The following is a 23,148-nucleotide window of genomic DNA, read 5'->3' as shown; positions in this document are numbered from 1 at the left end:
GACGTTTTTGAGCTTACTGCCGAGTTCTACTGCTGTGTGCTACCTGATATTCAACTTTTATCCCCATTATGAAATTCAAGGCCTGTATCTTTATAACCCTAAGCATTCTTTATGTCATAAAAGCACACGGTGATGCACTTTAATATTTACAAAACTGGAGCTGCTGTTGCATTATCCACATTACTAAAGCGCCTTGACTTGAAGGATAGGATGAAGTGGCAGAAATAGTCAAGGCATTACACTTCACAATACACCTTAAAAGGTTAGAACTTTATTGTTTAATCTGGTACATTTTTTGGTAGTCTTTTTCCCCCCATACAGGGTCCTGATGTGTCAGTTAATAAATTATCATGAACAGAGTGACTCTGCATCATGTAAAGGGGTTGAAAATTCCACATTCTGTAGTTACAAATGTTCATATAAAAACGCTATGATCACACTGTCATATTTCACTGTTGAAATACAGTGATGACAGTCATCTGGATATTATGCCTCTTATGTCATATGTTAGATTCTCCATCGCTGTTAGATACAAAATAGACAAAAATAATTTCATATACTTTTCAGAAATTTTCAAAAAATTGTCAAGTGGTCACAACATAAAATAATCAATGACAATCTTAATTATTTGCAAGTAAAATGCTATTAGCAAAATAAGTTTATTTTACTTCAATATCATAGACTATATAATCACAATTTCTTCTTATGTTCAACGTGATTTCTCTGTAAATATCTGTAGTGAAATGAAGGACAATCTGTTTGTGATCAGTGTTTCAGGTTAAAAACTAAAAAAACTGAGGCTGAGAAGGAAAGTAAAACATGGAATCACTCAATAAAAGACACCCATTTTCATTTTTGAATAAAGAGTTAAAATTATAGTCAAGCACTGCTTACATACATTTTCAGATTTCTTTGACGCACTCATTGCTTTGCAGCTCTATGCTCCCATCTGTAATAGCCCTGTCTTCGATAAACGCTTGGTACAAGTAAGCTTTAATGTATTATGGTTAAATAAAATGTGACTACAAATGCAATTGCCTGTCAGATGGTGATCAGAGCTTATCCAGTTGAGGCACACAATCATTTTTATAATGATAATTTTCTTAACAAAAACAACATGATAAAATTAGGAAAATAACAAAAAAAGAAATTCAATTTCTGCATGGTCAGTCAGAGTTTTGTCATTGGTATGTGCAGGCTGTTCCAGGGTCCCATCCATAACTCCTCCTCGTCTGATAATGTGTGGTCACTGTGGGACTCCACTGTCTCCCTACTGTCCTTGTAGTTGTCCACAGAAGTCTCTTGCTCCTCAGTGATACATGGGCCACTGCTGTTTCTGTCAATCAAGGACTTGGCAATATTGGTTTTGGACCCAAAACCTTTAAGATCTGTGATGGTGGATCCAAGGGAACCACAGGAGGACCGAGTGTTGAGGTTAACGTCCACGTTAGAGGAAACACACGTACCTGTTCCATTTTCTGTGTCGTCTCCTGTGCCATCGATGCTAATAATGGGAGCGGGCTCTTCATGGGTCACACCTAACTTGTCTAGTTTTTTAAAATGCTTACCGAGTCGGCATGAGATGCCCTCCTTCAAGTTGTTTGGGTGGGGTGGCCGCCTAGTTCGGACAATAGTGCCGTTCTGTGCAAGGTAGATGTTACCATTGATGCTGCTATGGCTGTTGGGGGGTCGGTTTCTCTGGGTCTCTGTGGTGCTCTCTTCTCCTGTGGAACTGGTCTCGTTCTCGGGATCTACCACCAGCTTAATCCGCTTCTTTTTCCCAGGCTGAGGAGGACATAAGGGGTCATGGTCAACATAGTTACATAGTTTTTTCAGCTGGTACAGTAAGGTTCTCTAGAGAAAAAAAGAAGCAAACACAAACACTTCAGATAGCCAGCTGGGTTGTACACCAGGTATTAAGATCACGTTATTGACAGGGAATTCTCGCCATAATTTACTCACTTGTCCCAGAAAGAATGCTGGAAAAATCCTCAGGTTATTAGCAGAATTTATGCTCATATACTGTATGTTTGAGGACTACCATGTACTGAAACAAAGATGCCTTCCACAAACCCCATTAGCGCTAACAAAAAAAACACAACAAATACTGACATCCAACCATAAAATGATGTTTTTAGAGTAATATTACTGTGCACTTTTAAGAGGAATTGTTGTTCTACTAAAGAATTTTCATCCTCAGAAAATGAGAATAAACCCCATGTTATGATCAAGAATCTGCAGTTCTGTGTTAGAACTGAATTTATGGTGAGAAATCTTCTTTTTCTATGGATAAGGTAATACTGTTTATACCCGGAAAGTAATCATTTCAGAATCCCAGAAAAACATTCAGTCAAAGCAGATAGTACTGCAACATGCAACATCAACACCAAAAAACAAGAGCATAGTGTTATATTTTTTATATAACACTATGGCAAAGGCATAAAATCACACGCAGGAAACATCAAAGAGAAGAACAAGTCAAAGGTGTAACAAAGCGAGCAAAACTCTAATATTTTGCAACAGGAAACCACCAAAGTTTTTCCTTGCTTAAGGGAAATGAGAAAAAAGTGGACGTTTGAAACACTCTGTAGTGGCAAGCAATATTTCTTTACTCCCATGCAAGAGTAATTGATTTTATTCACTCTTACTTCACAGTGGACAATATATGTATCTCTCTACAAGGCAGTTGAGTTTCCTTCAGACTCTGAATCAGCATTTGATGTCGCTGATCCCTTCGATGTACTGCCGGCCTCTGATCCGGAGGCACTGGCTGAAGATTTGTCAGAGGAGATGGCGTCCTCGTCCACCTCAGTGATAGGGGACAGTCCTCCGTATGTCTCTACAGAGGTGTCACCAATGCTTCTGATGTCTGAGCTGTATGTGGGACCAGTGTAGGGGGCCGAGGGCCCAGGGTCTCTAGACGCCAACCTAGATATCTCAGGCGAGTCATCACTGAGCTCGCTGGCCGAGTCTTTGCTCTCGTCAGCACTCTCAGATTCTTCCTCATCCTCTTCTTCACTTTCCTCTGTGATTGTGTCCTCAGATCCATGGCTCAGGATGGACTTTTGGGAACGTCGGCTGCCACTGGTGGACCGGGAACCAGCTGAACTCTCCTGGCTGCCTAGGGAACTCTGGTCTGTCATCTGACTGCCGGACTCTGACCCTCCACCGGACTCTGAGCCAGACATTTTCCTCTGGCTGGATCCTCGAGACAAAGAGCCTTCACTTCCTGACCCCGACTCTGCCTCGCTGGCTGTCCCTGTCCCTGACTCGCCCTCACTGAGTTCTTCACTGGACTTCTCAGAGGTTACTGCACTTCCTGATGATCTGGTTCTCTTGGATGACCTAACACTTAAGCCAGATAAAGATGCAGCACTGCTAGCACTACCACTGCCACTCTCACTTGCACTTTCACTTCCTCTGGTCCCACTCCGGCTGCCACTCCCACTGCCACTGCCACTCGCACTGCCACTACCACTCACGCTTGAAGCGCTGCTCTCCTTGCTGGCACCAGTAGCTGATGATTTCATGGAAGAGCGGGCAGAAGACCCACTTTCTCTAGTGCTCCCTGAAGCCTTTTCCTCCTCAGACTCTTCATCAGAGTCTGTCTCTGTCCCTGAATCCTTTCCTGTGCTTGTTTCTTTCTCTGTTGCTGTGCCTGATTCTGATTCTTTCTCAGATTCAGACTCTTTCTCAGACTCAGACTCTTTCTCAGTCTCGGATTCTTTGTCTGTAGCTGATGACTTCTCTGACTCTGAATCTTTCTCAGAATCTGATTCTCTTTCCGTCCCAGATTCTTTCCCACTGACAGATTCCTTCTCAGTTTCTTCACCTTCAGATTTGGACTTGCTTTCCTCATCAGAATCACCAGGCTCGTCCTCAGGCTCTTCCTCTGAGTCCACAGTGCTTTCGTTGGCATCATCTCGGTCCAAATCGACTTTCAGATAATCTCTGTCAAGACTGCTTTTCTCAGAGGATTCATCATCAGAGTCTTTCTCCTTACTGCTTCCACTGACACCTGCTTCTGGCTCACTTTCTGTCACACTAATGGACACTTTAGACTTCTTGTCATCTTCACTGGCTGCTTGCGAGTCCTCCTCATCTCTTTCGCTGCCTGTGGCCGAGCCACGACTCACACTACTTTGTGACTTCCTCCGAAGCTGCAACTTGTTGCCTAACTTGATTTTCTTTAAAACTTTGCCGAGCCGGCTGCGGGTATCAGACTTGCTGTCTATTAGTCCTGTAACTGCTGGTCCGCCAGTCAGGCTCTCCTGGCTGTCAATACGGCGGGCTGACATCAGTTTGGCGTAATCCTTGTCCTTCTTCCCGGCACCAAACATCTTGAACATCTTGGCTTTCTTCCATGGAGATGGGCCAGAAGGACCAGCAACAGACGGTTGGTCTCCCCCCTTGCTGGCTGCCAGGAGTTTGCTGAGTTTCATGACAGACTTCAGTTTCTTGGCAGCCTTAGAAGGCTCAGTCACCTCTGCTGGCTCAGCTTGTTCGATTCCATCACCTGGTGGCATGTCCCTAAATGCAACCCTCTTAGGTGCACCTCTACCACGGCCCCTGCCTCTTCCTCTGGCCTGGTCCTAAGACAGTCATATTTAATTTAGTAACGTGTTTTGATGATAAAGACACAATATTTGTAGGGTACATACTGCCGTTTCAATAATACATTGGACATACAACCTAATAAGACAATCTTTACATTATCAAATTCACATTTAAGGAAAGGTAATACCTCAGGGCCATGAGGACTGTAGTAATACCCATCATCCTCCATGATCACCTCTCCATATTCATCATACATGGGCGGTATCAGCCTCCTCCGACTGCCATACTGAGGAATGTCATACCTGAGAAATAGATTCACACACAATGTGAGAAAGAACGGTGTTACTGGGGACTGCCTTGGCCATTTGCTTATATAATAATAATAATAATAATTATAATAATAATTCTTAAAGTAAACCAGATAGCATCAGCAACAATGAATTAATGATTGTTTAGTTTTAAATAATGTATTAATCTACATCTCCTAATGTTTCCTCTACTATATAAGTCTAGCTCCATTCACCACAGCTTATCCTTTTTATTTTTTAGATCTGGCAATATCTTCAATCAGATAGGCAGTAATTGCTGTTGTGATTTGCTGCACTCACTAGAAATCACTTTGTAAGTTTGGAAGGATTTACTGGAGAGAAAGAAAGTTGCAGTGGCTGTTAGAGCTTTTCCAAAAATAAATATAGTGGATTACATATTTGCACATTTGTCAGAAGGGGTCTAATAAATTACAAGAATACACATGTTGAGATGGGAATCTGTGGAGTAATAAGTAATGCCTAAAAGCCCATTAAAACATACAATCAGGTTGCATAACTCTTCTCCAGTGTTCTGTTTTTTTTTTTTATTATTCCAGAGTATGTTTGGCTACACGGCTTTCATCAGGGGAGTGTTAAATGACTACCCAACCACTCCTTTCCAAAGAGAGCAGGATGCAGTTTTATTTTCTGCCAATTGTCATTAAAATAAAAGACAAGGGAGAAGAAGGGATTTCATCATTTATCTTTTGTTATTGTATTTCACAGTATTCATATTTCAAGATATTATCCATATAGGTTGTTGGCATTGGGTTGGTGGATGGCCTCAACTGGCTTGGATTATTGAACGTGAATTCCTCGTACTCTACAATACTGAATTAGAGCAGAGCCTAAAGGAAAAAGGCTGGTGGCAATTTGTGTCAATGCCACCTTCTGAACATGTGAGGGTGGTTCACCACACGGTCTGGTGATTGCCGGATTAAAAGCTTGACCGCTGTTAAAGTGTGCCCCTCAATTGCAAATAGAAACACATCAAAGGCATTCGGTCACAGTGACGGTGCACTCAGTGGCAGTTAGCAGCTTTTACAATGAACTTTGTGACATACTGTGAAAATATAATTACAGCTTGTTGCAAATGAAGGCTAGCGTGATTCAGACACTGTGAGCAACATCTGAGGTAATTACAGTTAGTAAAGATTAAAAGTCGCTGAGTAAGGACAGAGGCAATTACAACACTAATTTCAATATGGACAGTTTTTTTTAAAACAACTGTCAAATTTTCTTTCAGCGATTTAATCCTGTAAGTTGCAAACATCTTCTCCCTGTTTTGATAAACTTGTAATTCCCCAGAGTGGTGAAGTCACCTGCCATAAAGAGGGAGCGTTTAATGAATAACAATTTCTCAGCAGCTGTTATTCCATACTTTTCCTCTTTAGACCATATGGGCTATGTAACAGGCAAGCCAAATACCCTCTATCCATTAAACCGTGGGGAAAGTCTTTCACACTCTCCGGTGCCTGAGTCAAGGTAGCATAATTGATCTCATTTGATGGGAGTAGAAAGGGTAAACGCTCATATGTTATGTACAGCTGAAGGGGCAGCCCACAAGTTATGCTCGTCATTTTATTCTCAACTTTTTTAAAATGTTCTCCTCTGCCCAAGGACCTAAGAAATGGCAGCTGGAAGGCAAGATCACAATAAATAAGTCCTAACAATGTAATTTTTTTGCTCTAATGAATCGATGGAGATCAGTTCCATGGGTGAGAGTAAGAATGATGAGAGATGAGACGGCTGCATGCTCACCCTTGGTCATAATTATAGTAGTCTTGTGCATAGTAGTCCTGGCCTGGGTCGATACCTGACTCCATGGAGAGTTCCTGCATTTCAGAGAGGCAGAAAGAGAAATTACTCAGCACTCCTCAGAGAAAGACAGAAGAAGAGCAGCAGCAGCAGCAGCAGCAGCATGCAGGGGGAATTAAGAAAAGCAGGAGTGTTTCTACCTCAGGTCTCAGAAGAGATGGCCTCAGCAGTTGCTGTTGCTGCCAAAGATTAGTACAGAAGAAGGATAAGGTAATGGAAGGAAGGGATGGTCAGGAGAGACACAAACATGAGGAAGAGTTCACTCTACACACTTCAGATTTAAATCCAGACAATGTGTATTGCTAAGTCTATGTTATACACAATGGAGAAACACAATGAAAAGATTGATAAAGAGGGAAGACATTAGCCAAGCAATGAGAGTAAGTAAAAAATTGCAACAAAAATATAAAACATCCTGCGTATTTCAGATGCTGACAGTTCAAAGATTATTTGAAAGTGACAAAAAAGACTTTAATGTCAAACGGAGTCACTTTGTTGGTCCCTGATTAGCTTTTGTTTCCAACACAGGAGAAAAACAAATGCTTATCTGCTATTTGACAGGAACATTGGGAAATACAACAGACTTTTAAACAAACCTAAACTGTAATGTCAGTGTCAGAAGTCCTATCACCGGGGTCTCATCTTAATCTCATCCACTGTTTTCCATCAAGTGAGTTGTAGATAAGAATAATAGGATATATGCTGCCTCAAGCTGCCTTGAGTGTGACAAAATGTCTCTGCGCAACACTAAGATGGACACACATCACAACAGGAATGCTTACCTGTCTGCCGTAGCCTCGCTTGCTGTGTGCCGCAGAAAGAGGGGGATAAGACAAATAATGAATATAGATTGACAGCAACATTTCAAGTGCTTTTAGATACATGACATGTTAAGTCTACAGGACTAGCGGGTCTACATTCTGCTGACCAGTGAGGAAATTGCAGCTTTACTTACTGTGCATTTTCATGTGTTAAATTACAGAGTTGCAGATATTGTTCAGTTTTAAAAAGGGCGCCTAAGGCCACAATGTTATCGTGCTGTAGTGGGCTGTTTCCCCCCTCCGTTATCTCATCCAAACAGGGAAGGAAAAAAGAGAAACAATAAATGCAAAAAAAAGAGGCTGGGAAGATTGGAATTTGAAAGAAATCAATGTTTATAAAGACCTATCTAGAGCATCTCCTCGCAGATATGAAAAGGACATTGTGATGATTCAGAGAGGAATTACAGACTCAAAGAAAGTTAATAAAATTGTCTTTGGTTATCAAGTCATAATGTGCCATTTTCTTTCTTTTTTTTTTTTTTTTTTTTTTAATAGCTAAATTTAAGTAAATCTGAGGAATTTCACTTCATCAAACACATACAAAACAACCCAGTGCTGCTCCTGAGGACAACAGTGCATCTGCAGTTCATTCAGTACAAGTCAATAGGAAGCGACGAGTAATGGAACACCAGCTCGGCTGAACCCTCCAGTTTCACAAGCGTACAACTGTAACCTGTCTGGGCCCATAAATAATGCCGACTTTCACGCTCAGATATATGGCCAAGCAATGATGTGAGCTTCCTCTGGAGAGCTGTAATCTGTTATTATGGGCAGGGACCAGGGGACAGGGCACAGCCATATGGCCACACCTTCCAGGCAGAATGGATGATGGGAGTGGGATCTGATGGATGACTTGTTGGCTTGGCTGCTGGCTACTGCTGCTTCATGAAACATCGAGAAAAATGGCCCAGTGGACAGCAGCTTTAGGAAGTTTGCCCAAGAGGGGACTTGGGGGAAGATAGGTGATAAGGTAATGTTGTAGAAAAAGGGGTGAGAGAGTTGAGCTCAGAATTACAGCATGATTTGAATAGTGTATTATATCTAAAATAAAGGTGAGCTTCACAAATGACCAGCTTTACATTTTTTCACAGCATGTTTTAATGCAGAAAATAATGTTTTATTATTCTACTGCTACAAATACCTTAACCCACAAAACAGATTTACCCAACCCACTGTAGCAGAAATCAGTTAAAGGAAGAGTTTGACATTTTGGGAAATATGCTCATCCTTGTCGAAAATTAGATAAGAAGAATGATATCAGTCTCTCGTGTCACGGTATTGATCTTCTCATCAAGCGCTTGTTTCTAAAGCGAATAAACGTATTTCCCAAAATGTTAATTGATAACAAAAATATCATGCCTATGTGGTGAAAGAGCAGGTGGATGTTTTCATGCAACAAAGGGTCTCTCTGTTCAGCATTTTGTGTGTACATGGATATTAATTATAGCCTAATCTTTTGTATACCATATGGTCTTTGGTTTGTATTTTTTCTGAATATACTATGATGAGATCTGGTTTGTCGAGACAGTATCATGTTTAAACATTCTACTCAAACATACTTTCATTGTTAAATTTATCTTGATTTTTGATCACAAATTTTGAAACTTTTCCTTACAAACACGATCTAGAAATAAAGTTTAGAGTTACTTTAATTCTAAAAACTGGTATTATGTATTCTTTGTGATTGTTTTTTGTGCAATGAATTATCAGTCGGGAGACAAAAGAGTTTGATCAAACCAGTTGTAAAAAACGGAATATAAAGTCTACCATGAAAAAAAACAGCTTGTGAGCTGCTTTCCTTTTTTTTTTTTACAAAAGAGATTACCCCATGTAGTCAACATGGAATACGGAATTAGCAGGCCTTCGATCTGCCCATCAGGGCAACGTGTGATGAATCAAACATTACATTGCTCTGGAAGGGGGGTATGCTAAGACCATTTGCCTTGAAGCAAACACATGAAGGGTATGGGATAAAGATAGAGGAGTGGAAATGAAAAAACCTGAGCTCAAAAAGGAATAGAGAAGGGGAACAGTGGCTGCATTGCAATGAGTGTAAAGAAGGTAATAGATTCTCCTGAGAACCACAAGGAAATATTAACAAGAGGCCAATGATTGGAAAGTATTAGAACTAACTACAGAGGAAGTGAGACAGACAAATGGCACAGGAAGAAGGTCAGAGAAATGGAAAAGGAAAGGAGAGGGTAACAGTAGTTGACAGTCCCACAGGCGGCGGCCCTAGTTAACGATTGATTGGTTCTCTAATTAGCCTTTTCCAGTGTGCACCCGAACATCACAGTGACTACTTTATCATGCTGTGAGGATCTCTGCAGACATGTGAATAGACAGGTCCCCCAGAGCTTCATTCAACATGAGCCTGCCGGGGAACAGATGTGTTTTTATCGCCGATGCTTCAACCAACATAAGACAATATTTTCACTTAGAAGTGCTTGGCCCTGTCATATCTGCATTTAACATTTAAATAAAAGGATTTCCTGTTGCCCGCCTTAGTAAAATATCCAATAAGTGTAATTTTGTGTAATGTTCGTTTATACATTTTCTAATGTGTATATTGTTACCCTGGTCAGCAGCTGGATATGATAATTAGTTGTTTCTCTTTTCACTGCATCATACATCTGTAATGTTTATGTCTCACATTCATTCATCACAGTAGGTAGTTCGTTACTGTCACTGCAACAGCGTTCTGAATATGCGATCATCCTTCCTGAATACTTTGAAGCTCATGTCATGGTATTTGCATACCTTTGGGAAATTTTTAACGGCTATGGTTTATTTACCCTCATTTGAAAAAACATCTAACATGTTTTTTTTCCTTTGCTTCATTTGGATTCTGCATTAAGCAACAGCATTCTAAATGGTCATGTTCTTATATTATGTGAAGAATTAAAAAGAACAATTACAAAATCAGCATTATGCAGCCAGCAAATGGTTTAGGAAACAGACCCCAGGGTTGTGGACATTATAAATGTTGGTGTTTATTGTAATTTAATTAAAGTAGCTTTGGGAATTACTGGAATTGTTGGGTCTTTGTAAATTATAGAGTGTGGTCTAGACCTGCTCAATCTGTAAAGTGTCCTGAGATAACTCTTGTTATGATTTGATACTATAAATACAATTGAATTGAATTGAATTGGTTATGAAACGTTAATGTTAAGATTATGAATTAAAATAAGATATTAACATGACGAAGTGACCTAACTCTGCGGTATGCTTAACACTATCATAGATCTCATAACAGTTCAGATTATTAAAACATGCAAATGAACTGAGCCAAACTTATGCAAGCCTCTTTCATGTCCTAATGCTTGCCTGTATGCATACTGTACAGTCAATGTGGCAGAGCGGAGTACATTTCTTGGCAGGTGGGTGTCACCAAAATCTGACTTCCATACAAAGTAATACGTAAATTCTTTATCTGAAAGACCCACACAGTCATAATTCTTTGACTTGGCTAAAGCTTATATAAAATACTACAAACTGCAACAACAAAAAACAGTATTTAGAACCAACGGAAAAACAGGCATGGATATGGATAGATGGAAATATGAGAGTGTGGAGACAAAGAAAAAGTCATAACACTGTGGATTGAGATGAAAAGTGCTCAGCAGTGTTTGGGCTGTTTGAGTTCAATTGGCTTGTCTGCTGAACGTCTGTTGCCATGTTGAGTTCACTCGTTCCATTTTCAGTGCAGTTCATACTTGTTGTTGAGGTGATTTGGACTGCAGAGCTGGAGTTGGTTGTTTTTGGCGTGCTCTGCTCATCCCAGGGATCAGAGCTTAGCAGTTTGTTAGCACCCTCTGATTCTCCAGTCACTTGTGGTTTCTTGTTAAACTTGGGCACATTGCAAGGTTTGTCTACTTGGCTGTACAGGTTGGCAACAGACCTCTCTATGTCGGCTAGATTCTGGATGTTTTTCAGGATCCCTTTAAGCTCCTTCTTCCCGACGTCAGTTTGTGATGGGTCAAGCGGAGGGGGGTGTTTTCGTTCTGAAACAGGGCGAAGTGAGGACACGGATGGCAAAAAGTTTGGAACAAACTGGAGGACTGGCCGCGACTGATCACTGATAGCGGGTGAGGGTGGTGGTGGGGGAGGAAGAGGTGCTGGAGGTGGGGGCGGGGGCGGGGGCAGGGGTGGAGGCGGGGGTGCAACCTGTTTATTGACAGGAGGAGGAGAGGAGTGAGGGGTATATTGAGGTTTACAAAGGTAGGAGGGTGAAGGTGGAGAAGAAGGTGGACTAGAGGGAGGAGATGTGGGTGGGAAAGGTGGATGTTGCTGGGGAGGAGGAGGTGGGGGGTTTTCTGGTGGGTCTGGTATGATCTCCACATGGATATGACAAGGCTGAACCGTCATGTAGCTGGAGATGCTGGAGCTGAACCTCCTGAGGACAGGTGGAGTTGGTCTCTGGCTAGCCAGGGGCCACAAGTCATCTCCCTGAGTAAGGATAATACTCGGGGGAACATCCCTGCCTACAGAAGTTGGGCTGTGGGTGTAATCCATGATGGAGAGCAGAGTTTCTGCTGTCAGCTCCAGCGTGTCATCGCTGTCTCTATCCCTAACAAGGATGGAAGAGAGGGAGCCTTGGGAGCCTCTGTTTTGCTTGCGGGTTTGTTCCTGGAGGGCCTGTTGCTCGAACTGTCTGGCCTGCTCACGGACTGACATCTTGGTCTCTGTGCTGCCCCTCAGGTTAAGTGTGTCCGAACTCTCCAGCCATCGCCTGCCGCTCATGGATGCTTGGAGTATCTGAAGCTCCCAATCGTCCGGGTCCATAAGAGCTTGTCTCATTGGCACCTTGTAACCGTGCAGCCGTCCGTGAATGTGAGCAGGCATTGACCAGAAGTACTCTGACCCTGCTGAGCGGCCAGGGGAAAAGGAGAACCGCTTTTCAGACAGACTCTCCCCCTGTGCAAAAACTTCAGGACTGCTGAGGGGGCTGTTGTCATCGTATACAGGGTTGTGAGTGGTGAGCGGGTTGTGGTCAGAGAGGAAGGTCACGTTGCTCTCCGACTTGGGCAAGTTGACATGCAATGCTCCGTTGCCGTGGGCTGCAATGGCGCGACAGGCAAAGTTGCTAAGAATCCTCTGGTGGTCGGCCTCCTCAATGACAGACTTTTTAGCCCTGCCCCAGTAAAAGGTGGAGGTGAAAAAGAAAAAAAGACTTGAAACAGGTGAAGATTGATAGCCTAAGGGTGAGCGAAGCAAAGAAAAAAAAGTGAGGCAAAAGCAACACTGCTATCATTTGTCCCTGCATCTCAACGGATTATGGCTCTAAGTATTGTGACTGTTACTCATAACATCCGCACAGCTTACTCCAACAGACATATGTCTGTATTTTGAGTGAAATTAAATGAAAAAGACAACTTTTCAAAAACTTCTTTTAGCATATGCTAAAGATTTACAAAGTGATGTGATTAAATATTAAAATTGTAAAATGATTATGCCCACAGATACGCTGGGCTTTCTTTCTTTAAAGAGAAATTATAATGCAAATAAGCAACATCGACCCAGATTGGATGCAATAATGCAATCAGTCACAACACTAAGATATGTGAGGTAGATGTAGGTAAGGGTGACAGAGCACAAAAGGAGATGATAGTCTAACGGGAAGGGAGAGCGGAGACAGCTATGGTACAGTCATATCTATTGAAGTGCAGTACGTCAAAACAAAGAGTGCTTCTCTTTTTCTGATTACATGGAAGTTAGAGTTTCACTAAGCCTCAAAAACCTAAACTTTCCAACTGCTAGCACTTTTAGCACAATTAACAAAAACAGGCTTTGCCAATTTAAAATGTATTTATGCATAAGGTTATTAATGGTAAAAGCAAAATCTTACCATTTGAACATAGGTTAAGTACATAACAAAATCATATCTATGTATAGTAAATGCATATGCTCAAAAGCTCTACGCAAGAGGGGAAACAAGGGTGCTACTCTTGTGCTATATTTACAAACAATATTGATCATAGATCTCAGATTTAATATGTTTTGGGATTACTTACTGCAGTCTGAATCCAGAGAGACAAGGGAATAGAAATGATAGAGAAGATAGAAACACACACAGATGGTAAGAAGACTATAGCAGAAATGTCAGAGGTGTGGATGAAGCGTAAGCTCAAGAGTATGTCAATACCGTACTGATTTATTTGCTCTGCGCATCTGAGAGTATGCAGGACTGTTGGCACAAGTAAAGGCACATGCACAAGCACAAGCACACACACACACACACACACACACACACACACACACACACACACACACACACACACACACACACACACATACAAACACACTATACCTTTCTGCATAGAGAACTTTGTTTTACAGATGGAGTTTTAAGGCTTTTAATGGGGTTGTTTATTGGTCAAACTCCTCTTGTTCCTTAGTGCAGGCTGGAAAATAACCCCCATATAAACGCTGTTCGGCTACAATATGATTCCCACTGCTACAAAATCTAAAGCTTCTGCTTGTTGTTGAGTGTTGGTCAACATCTGTTGTAAATATTGCAAAAGCTCTTTACAGCTTGCCGTTAAATTTCCATTTTCATTTTTTTTTTTTACAGCGATTGTGATGTTGGTAGCAGTATTCCTTATATATGCAGTAAATCAAAATTATTAAACCCAGCGGGGCAGCAGTTTCAATTCAACCTAATTTAATCAGCATTACTGTAACATTTCATTCCACATTTGGTACCTCTGCATGGAGACTATAGAGTCTTTTCACTGATCTCACCCTCTACCAAAAGTAAGTCATACGTTGGAGGATGGACAAATATAGTGGACAAAAGTATGTGGACAACCATAACCCGTAAATAAACAATAGAAACAGTTTTCTCATAATGAGATGGCTTGGCTGTGAACCTTAAGACACACATGCTATCAAACATCTTTATCAACCATCTAGTAATATTAGGAAATACCTTAATTAACAAGTAAACCCTTAGTTGATGTTATCAAGAGACGTTTGTTAACATTTAGCTAATGTTTAATATTGTATGATTAACTGTTAAGTGATGCTTATTACTGTAATAACTAATGTAAATAGCGTCTTACAAACCATCAAACAATGAATCAGTCAATACCTTAATTAACATTAGTAAATGATAGTTAGCCACTTTAGTTGTTATTTCCAGTTTAGGCTTATTAGTAAATTAACTAATGTTAAAATAGACACCTTAGTTAACTGTTATTAAGAGGTAGTCACGGCTTAAAATTGCATTTACTAATGGTAAAATAGATGCCTTATTTAATTATTGCTAACAGTTGGTAAGGCAGTTGGTATTACTACATTAACTAATGTTAAAATACACACCGTAGTTAAATTTTATTAACTTATTCAAAACTTAATATTGCATTAACTAATGATATAATAGACACATTTTTTATTTATTATTATTATTAACAGTTAGTCAAGGCATTAACAAATAGTAAAATAGACGCCTTAGTTAACTGTTACTAACAGTTTGCTTTTTACTATATTAACTAATGGTAAACTAGACACCTTAGTTAACTGTAATTTACGGTTAGTTAAGGCATTAACTAATGGTAAATAATGCATCAATTAATACCTTAGTTAACATGAACAAACATGAGCATTTTTATAAATAAAAATAAATGTTTATTAGACACCTTATTTAACTCTACTTAATGGTTAATTAATTCTTATTAATGCATTAAGTAATGCTTATTAATGTACCCTTATTGTAAAGTGTTACCAATAATTTATTAAAATCAATTGTTAAGCACAGGCCAGCTTCTGTATTTATTTCTATTTCCAGTGAACTATGCGTAATTTTATGAATTTAAACCCTCTCACCATGAGAACGGGGCCTTGCAAAAAAGCACATACAGTCAAATTAGGAACACATACATAAGCTAAAGTCTAATCACCAGCTGTGCTGCGGCGTACAGTGTTGTTTGCCGACAGTTAAAGTGGATCATGGTTAGGAAGCCAAAGAGCAGGGAGATCCATTGATGCAGGTACTAAAATGTCTAAAGCAGAAGGTGGATGTCTGAGGTCAACATGCAGAGCTGGCAGTGGTAATTTTATAAGAGCCGAGGGCCTAGACAACGGTTGGTGTAAAAAACAGGAAAATACCAAGGCAGAATTACTAGCATTAAACCTGAAAGCATTTCTTCTGAGTTTTGATCAGAAATTCAAAAGGAAGGAACCTGCAGAGCAAGAGTACCTGCTTGAAAAGGGAACAGGTGTGATGGGAAATTAATAAAGGGTTAGGGTTGACTCACATGCTGCTGTCGCCCAGCTCCTCATAGAGATTAGCACTGGGAGCAACCGCTGGAGCTGCTTTCCCTCCTGGTGGTAAAGCCATCTGAATCCTGGCAGTTTTGGAACACTCAGCCTGTCGCCTGTGCAAAGTGTTCACATTTAAAGTCACCAAGATATATATTTCTAGTACTACACAAAAAAACAAAACAAAGAAAAATCAACACAAAATACAAGTCTCTGTTTCTTTCACATTCAATGTAGTTAATAATGAACTCCTCCTTTCTAAAACAGTGTGGTTAAAAAATGAGCAGAAGCCAAACATGTCACTTATGCATGAAGTCTCTACCATGAATTAACCACAAGGCTTTTTTTTTTTTGCAAAAAAAGAAATGCAGTAACAGGTGGTAAAACTAAAGTTACTGTTATGTTTAGTCATGTCAAAAAGATGTTGGGGAGAAGAAAATAATAACCTGATATTGTGGGATGAGGTAACATCTATTCTTACAGTATTTTATGCTGATGCAAAGCTGAATTAAGCTTTTTTTAACTGTTAAGGGCAGATTCAAGAAAGGAGATTCAAAAACAAATTTAATTCACTGAACTAGGAACTATTTTAATTAACCTAATTTCCATGGTAAAATGATAGCAAACTATTGCCGGCAACATGGTTATCCCACAACTCTTGTGTTGCCATGTACAGTATATACTGTATGCAAGTCCAATATTCACTATTATTTAAGTCCTGGTTTGTTCCACCAACAAAAATATCTGGCTCTTGTTAGCTTGTTCAACTCTCTTCACCAGCTACTTGTTTACTCTGAGAGCTCCGCACAGCTGCAAGTGTTGATTCTTAATGGAATAGGCAGTACTAGCAATCATTTCCCCTTTAGGCATTTGTTTCTGTATTAATGTCAAATATTGCTTAATGGAGCTTAAAGAATAAGAACACCACAAGCACAACACATTAGTGTTTTGACACTCATATGACAGCCATATAAAATGACATTGACTAGTATGATACCTAACAACTAAAAAGTTAGTGTAGATGTTAGCTTTTTGTGTGTGTGTTTAGAGTTACATTCTGTGCGATTATACTTTTCTTAACTAGGTCTAACAAGAACCAATAGGGAACAGGTTGTGTAACGTTAGAGTTGAGTAGGGGAATATTAGTACAGAACTGTCTTGTTTCCTTTTGAATTTCATCAGATTTTCCAAATGAGAAACTGCCAAATTAAACATTCATTCTGTAACCTACAAGATGAATCAGTGTGCTTTATGTCATTATGCTGGCAGACATTTTGTTAATCATCTTCACACATTCAACTCATCTTTAAATAACTAATGAATACAGAGATGAGAAAAACTGTACTTCTCACATGCACACTTCAAGCAATGAAAGAGCGATCACTTGTAGAAGACGAATTACTTACTCTTTGAATCTGGTTATAGGTTTTGATTCAGAAGAAAGGAGAGTAGAGAGAGAGAGAGAGAGAGAGAGGGGGGGGGGGACAAAAAAAGATGAGTAATTACATAATTTGTCAAGAGTGTAACCCCATACAATTTTAATGCTCGCAGGTATTTAATGTTGGGAGGTGACGCAGACACATGTTAGATACAATTATTCATGCAATCCTTAATCAGACAAAAAATATCTTTGTATAACATACAATGTTATCTATTTTATCACAAAAGAGGAGAAAACTTTCTGGACATTCTCAATTTCTATGCAAAGTTGGAAGCACTCAAGCCTTCAGCAGTGACTGCAGGGCTACATGCAAAAAAGTTGCCTTTGCTTTCTTCTCAAGTGAATCTTTTATGCTTATGTCTCCATTACTTATTCAACACAAAATTCAATTATTCCACATGAATAAACAGATTCATGTTTTAAATACTATGTTCATACCCAAAATTAGGCAACAACGAGTTATGTTGACACAAAGAAAATGATTCCCTAAATCATTTAATTTTATCAAAGTAATGACGCCACCAATAAAGTGCCATCTGCTGTGACAGTTTGTGTGTTAGCTTTCTGCTGTGTGTTTGGTCTGTGCATTTGCGTGAGGACAACCACTCAGCCCATCTGCCGTGGATAAACATTTCCCAAACATCACAGTTTATGGAACATTTGCAGCATACCAATGATTAGAGGGGGTAAGAACCTGACTTTTTGCCAACCAAGAGTACAACTACCTCACTATTAAATAAAGGGCATCATATTGTTGTATGCGGCACAGTGTGAGCGTGAATGAGAGAGAGAGAGCAAGCCAGACATTGTTTATTGTGGTGTGTGTCAGGCAGAGATGATTAAGTAGCGTGAAGACGCACTGTGACGGTCACAATTGGCTGTAGATATTTGTCACAAATGAGTGTTAATTAATCTGCTTTCACAGAGCATGAGCAGCAAGATTAGCCCAGCAGAGTGCACAGTCAGCATGTCTGATGAGAGCGAGAAACAGAGATAGAGAGAGGGAGAAAAAGAGAGAGACACACAAACACCAAAAGGAAAGAAGTGCTCTCGATTTATCTTAAATACTTGACAAATACACTTCTCAACAATGCTGTTTGTGGTTTTGCTGGTTCTATTCTAACAGGCCACAGGTTACAAGATGTAAACAATGGTTTACATTTCAACAATAAATATCTGTCTTTGTCTGTAATGGAGCAAATGTTTCTGCTAAAACTCAGTGCAATATAATATCTCCCAGGACATTGGTCTGTTTAATTAAAATGTATTGCCCTCTCAATTTTCTGACAACCGGTTAAAGATGATTAATCGAATACAGTGATGAGGCGAAAGTACTCACTGTTTGTAGGTGACCATGACGATAAGGATAGCAGGGATGCAGCAGAGGATGATGATGATGGCCAGGGCCAGGAGAGCTCCCTCTGTGTAGCCCACAGCCTGCGCCGCCTTCTTCACACTAGCCACAATGTCTGGAGAGCGGATCTCAAGGATGCGTCCACCCTCGCCCAGGTACGGCTGGAACTCCTTGTTGATTTCCAGCACATTCCCATCTAGAAATCTATGATTTACAACAGGAGAAGAAGTGATTTTCTAGCAGCACAGATGGTAATCTTCTTAATCTTGCACACTCTTGAATATCATATTTATCTTAAACCGGCTATAATTAATACTTTTGTAAAAACAATGTATCAAATGATGATGTGAAAACAATGAGAGAATGTGAAAATGGTCCTGAGATGAACCTACAGAGAATTATCACCTGAATCTGCAGCTCGGGTTTATGGAGCTTTAAAGCGAGTTTCAGCTCATTGTTTAGCTGTCCAGCCAGCAACTTAACTGTTTTGGTTCACTCTCACAGCTCTTGTAGTGTCTATTTCACTACAGCAGGCAGCTGTTTGCAGGGGAAAAGCTCTAAAAACCTATGGTACACTACGTACTTATGGCAGATGGCACAGTTAGCAACAAATGACCAGCTCAAGAGCCATATATTTCCCTCAGAAGTTTGTCGAGACCCAAAACAGAGCTCTGCAAATGAAATGAAAATGTTGATCTGTAAACTGCTGGATTTGTATATATACAACTGTTTGCTTACAAGTTTGCCATATCAACTTCAAAGGTGATGGTACAGTATGTCAATGTTGTGTTGACATCTTGTTTCGACTGTGGCCAAAAACAAACAGTTATTGCAGGTTAAGTATCTCATTTCCTGAGAGACAATTATTTCAAGGTCAGCGCATCTGGTAATTTAGATAATCACCTTATGAATGATGTCAATGCAACAGGGGATCTGCATACTGCTCATAGAAATGCATTTTTTATCTTTACGTGCAAATGATTTGTAAAAAGGAGATAAATTAAATACTTAGTGTGACCCTTCTAACAAAATGTGTTGATTTTTTTTTGGGATCAATAAAAATCTATCAATCAATCAATCAATCAATCAATCAATCAATCTATCTATCTATCTATCTATCTATCTATCCCACTTCTACAGAGTTTCAATTACAGATATGTGGCAGTATTTGCATTAATATTGTATTAAAATGAACATGAATACAAACAATCCGCCCACTGTTCCTCCAATGTTATTTTGTAACAATAACCAGAGTGGCTTTCAAACATTCTGCTTTACAAAGGAGTAAGCACAATGCCACATCCAATTACTGTCATTTTTGTTTTTCTAAAGGTGAATAAATGAGTGGAGATAAAGGTTATCAAATGGCCTCTCTGGCAATCTGTCCTCCAGAGAGCTCAGATGGTAGAGGGTGCTGCATTCAAGGTGGCATAAGGACATTCTATTACACAAGAATCCACTCACTATGTTGTCTTTCTCTTTCTCCCTCTGTGATCCGACAGCAAAGTCGCAGATATATTACATGCAATTACCCTACAACATTGTCAGACATGCACTGCATGCATAAAAAGCCTTTCTCCTCTAGTCGGAATGATTTTCCTGACAGTATCTGTATGTAAGGAAGCAGATTCACAGTAAAGCAAGGATGTAGCAAGCCTCTTTTAAAATTAGCTTGGCTCTCTTCAAAGCTACCACTTGCGATAACGGCGATGGTCACTAGTTTTGGTTAAACAAAAGGGCACTGAGATAATGTATATAGATTAATTCAGTACATACACAAAGCACTTCTAAATGTCATTTGAGTGGAGCATTTCCAAATGAACTGAAATTGTCACAAAGAGAAGGGGGGGGGGGGGGGGGTTTTTAGGGGCCACACACAAATCAGAATTAGCAGTAACCATAGATAAGGAGAAATAAAGACAGACGATTGTGTCAGATAGCTCAATGTAAGACAAGCGGGAGAGCAAATGTGTAGACAGTGAAGGGTACAACTCAGAAGGGGGTGTTTCATATTGATTGGCAACTCCCATGCTCTAATGGTGTTGCCTTTTTAAGATTGATGTCTGATCAGTTTTACAGAGGTGCTAAGAAACATGAGAAAGGTAAGATTGTCGGTGCCAGCAAAGGTCTTTTTTCTTCTGAAGGAATAAAAAAAGTCTCTTGTAAGCACTTTTATATGCTTTAATAGCATGTGAACATGGCCCAAACAAAAGGAATTCAATGTATTGCTTGCATATCTCCAGGCCCTTTGACGGGTTGAATGGACTGATGGAAATACTCCCTTCTTCAACCCCCCCCTTTTTTTTATTCCTTCCCTATATCTGCTCATTTTTTATGATGTGAAATATGTGGTGCTCCTGAAGGATAATCATATCTTTTAAAGAAAGTAAAAGCAATGAAAAAATGGAGACACTGTAGATGAGGAAGCCACGGGGAGCCTGCTCACAAGAGAGACTGCAGGGAAGACATGCAGCACAGCAGGGACATTAGGACATCAATTTAAACCAAATGATGGACTGTTCTTCTTGTGATAAATTCACCCACTCACTTGAAGAGCTCCTTGGGCGAGATGGCCCTGTTGGTGAGCGGGTCAATGGCGTACACCATCAGGTCCGACTTACTGTAGTCCTCTAGTTCAAAGCCATCGCCATGACGACGTGGCCCGATTGACTCTACAATCACCTTGGCACCTGGAATCTGGTCCTGGATGTGGCGCTCCAGAATACTAAAATGAACACAAAACCACAAGTCAAACTTATATAAAGAAAGCAATAATGCCGTAAATACCAAAAAATCAGGTAATGCCCAGAATTATATAAGCCAAAATCTCAGTAGTACAAACCATTTTTGCCCAAAGCAATATGACATCCACCAATTTTAAGTACTCCATTCTGGCAATGATTGTCCCATTGGGCTGCATTTTGCTTCTCCACACTGGGCTCTTGGCAAAGCAAGGTTTTGATAAGCCTTTTCAGGCAGGGAGGAATCCACACCTCAAATTACAGCCAATAATGGAAATCCTTTCTGTCTGCCTTTGCCAAGGTGGATAAACAGTTTGAGCACTCAGGTAAAATGGCCGTGGATTATCACCAGCACTGTGCAAAATCGGAGCCCTCTCAAATGTCATCACTGCAAAGAGCTTAACATGACTAATGTGTGTGGTTTTCAGCCTAAAGAGCAGTGTCACTTGTGTGGGAGAGAGACAGCAAGCTCTTGAAAAACAACTATTAACACCCATTTGCCTTTCAGATTGACTAATTAAACTAAACACAGTGCCCCAAGAGCTGCAAAAAGTTTCATGAATCTCTATCATTAATTAATTTGGACCAGGAAAACAGACTCTAGAGGATAGACTCAACTGTCGCACTGGCTAATCCATGATCTTAATCAATTGGTCAATGGTTATTGAACAACAACAGACAAGTTGTACGTAACATTAATTTTTTATTAGTTCCAGTTTATTTTCAACAGTTGTTTGGCACAGCTAAATCATACACGTCACTCCAGGCCTACAAAAAATATTTTATATGCAAATGAAGGTTCCACCTTGAACCAAGTTCACCTCATATCATAGCACGGTACAAAACGATGCAATTAGTTTTCCAGTGACAATTCTTCCTGAGATCAATTAACAAAAAAAATATTAGAGGGCAAGGAAATGTACTGAAAATAATATGTTGCATGGACGAGAGTGAGATGAGGTCTGTTGAAAGGTACTTTCTGTCTATATTAAAATTAACACAAAAATGTACACCTAGCATTGTGCAAACACTGGTATTGGTTTCTTCTCATTAAATAGGGTAATTTGGTTTCTTTCATGTTTCAAAAGCTTTCTTACCTAATGAGCTGCTCCCTATTCGCTTCCACTAAAGAAGGTGGGACAGTAGACACAACAATTTGCATGTCCAATGCGTTGACCACGGAAACCTGAGTGAGAGTAGGGTAGAGGGAAAGAGATAAATAATGGAGCAAGAGGTAAAACAGACAGCAGAAAATAGAGGTAAATAGCAATTAAGCCAGTACATTGCATATGTCCTAATGTGAGTTTGGGCGACTCTGTTGGAGCTTCTGTTGGTGGACCAAACAGGACCTTCTAATTGCCTACTTGCATTGGTTCCATGCGGCAAATAGGACTTAATTCTGATGCCGCAGTTAACTGTATAGGCAAAAGCCTCTGTGCTCGGAAGCCAAATCTCTCATGCGGCTCCTGTGAAATTAGGTTTCCCCTTGAAAATTAACGAGCACCATGGTTACGCACTTGCTGCTCTCTCATATCCAGGCAATGTCCCAAACCCTCCTTCTGTCTCGTTAGAGGCTTGTTAGCCAGGCATATTTCACTGAAACGAAAAAGAAGCCTTCCCACAGTCAGGAAAGATAAGCATCGAATTGGGGGCAAAGCTGCCTGAGCCCAATCACAGCATATGCGTGGGGAAATTATTGGAAAAAAGAAATGCACACAGAGACAAAAGGCACACACACACACAGACACACACACACAGACACACACAGACAGACAGACAGACAGACAGACAGGCACGCACGCACGCACACACACACACACACACACACACACACACACACACACAC

At 40.2% G+C, this 23,148-nt stretch overlaps 1 protein-coding gene across 15 annotated transcripts in view; it reads right to left on the bottom strand.

The window, feature by feature from the left end:
• Positions 1-242: 242 nt before the first annotated feature.
• The window catches only part of LOC116055092 (protocadherin-15-like), a 245,948-nt gene continuing 223,042 nt past the window's right edge, over positions 243-23,148 (bottom strand). For 6 of the 15 annotated variants that reach the window (XM_035991961.1, XM_035991960.1, XM_035991958.1 and 3 more), the window contains 11 exons: positions 22,400-22,488; positions 21,110-21,286; positions 18,547-18,765; positions 17,173-17,181; positions 15,763-15,882; positions 7,466-7,487; positions 6,824-6,862; positions 6,627-6,700; positions 4,745-4,859; positions 2,649-4,592; positions 1,617-1,785 (listed from right to left, as the gene is read on the bottom strand). In XM_035991961.1, coding sequence (XP_035847854.1) covers positions 2,676-4,592; positions 4,745-4,859; positions 6,627-6,700; positions 6,824-6,862; positions 7,466-7,487; positions 15,763-15,882; positions 17,173-17,181; positions 18,547-18,765; positions 21,110-21,286; positions 22,400-22,488 — 2,781 coding nt within the window. In that variant the 3' untranslated portion in view covers positions 1,617-1,785; positions 2,649-2,675. The other 9 variants (XM_035991969.1, XM_031306926.2, XM_035991965.1 and 6 more) reach the window with 7 other exon arrangements.

This window comes from Sander lucioperca, chromosome 15 (assembly GCF_008315115.2).
Source record: "Sander lucioperca isolate FBNREF2018 chromosome 15, SLUC_FBN_1.2, whole genome shotgun sequence".
Lineage (NCBI taxonomy): Eukaryota > Metazoa > Chordata > Actinopteri > Perciformes > Percidae > Sander > Sander lucioperca.
The sequence above is the reverse complement of the archived record's forward strand: the minus strand, read 5'-3'. Positions and strand labels throughout refer to the sequence as shown.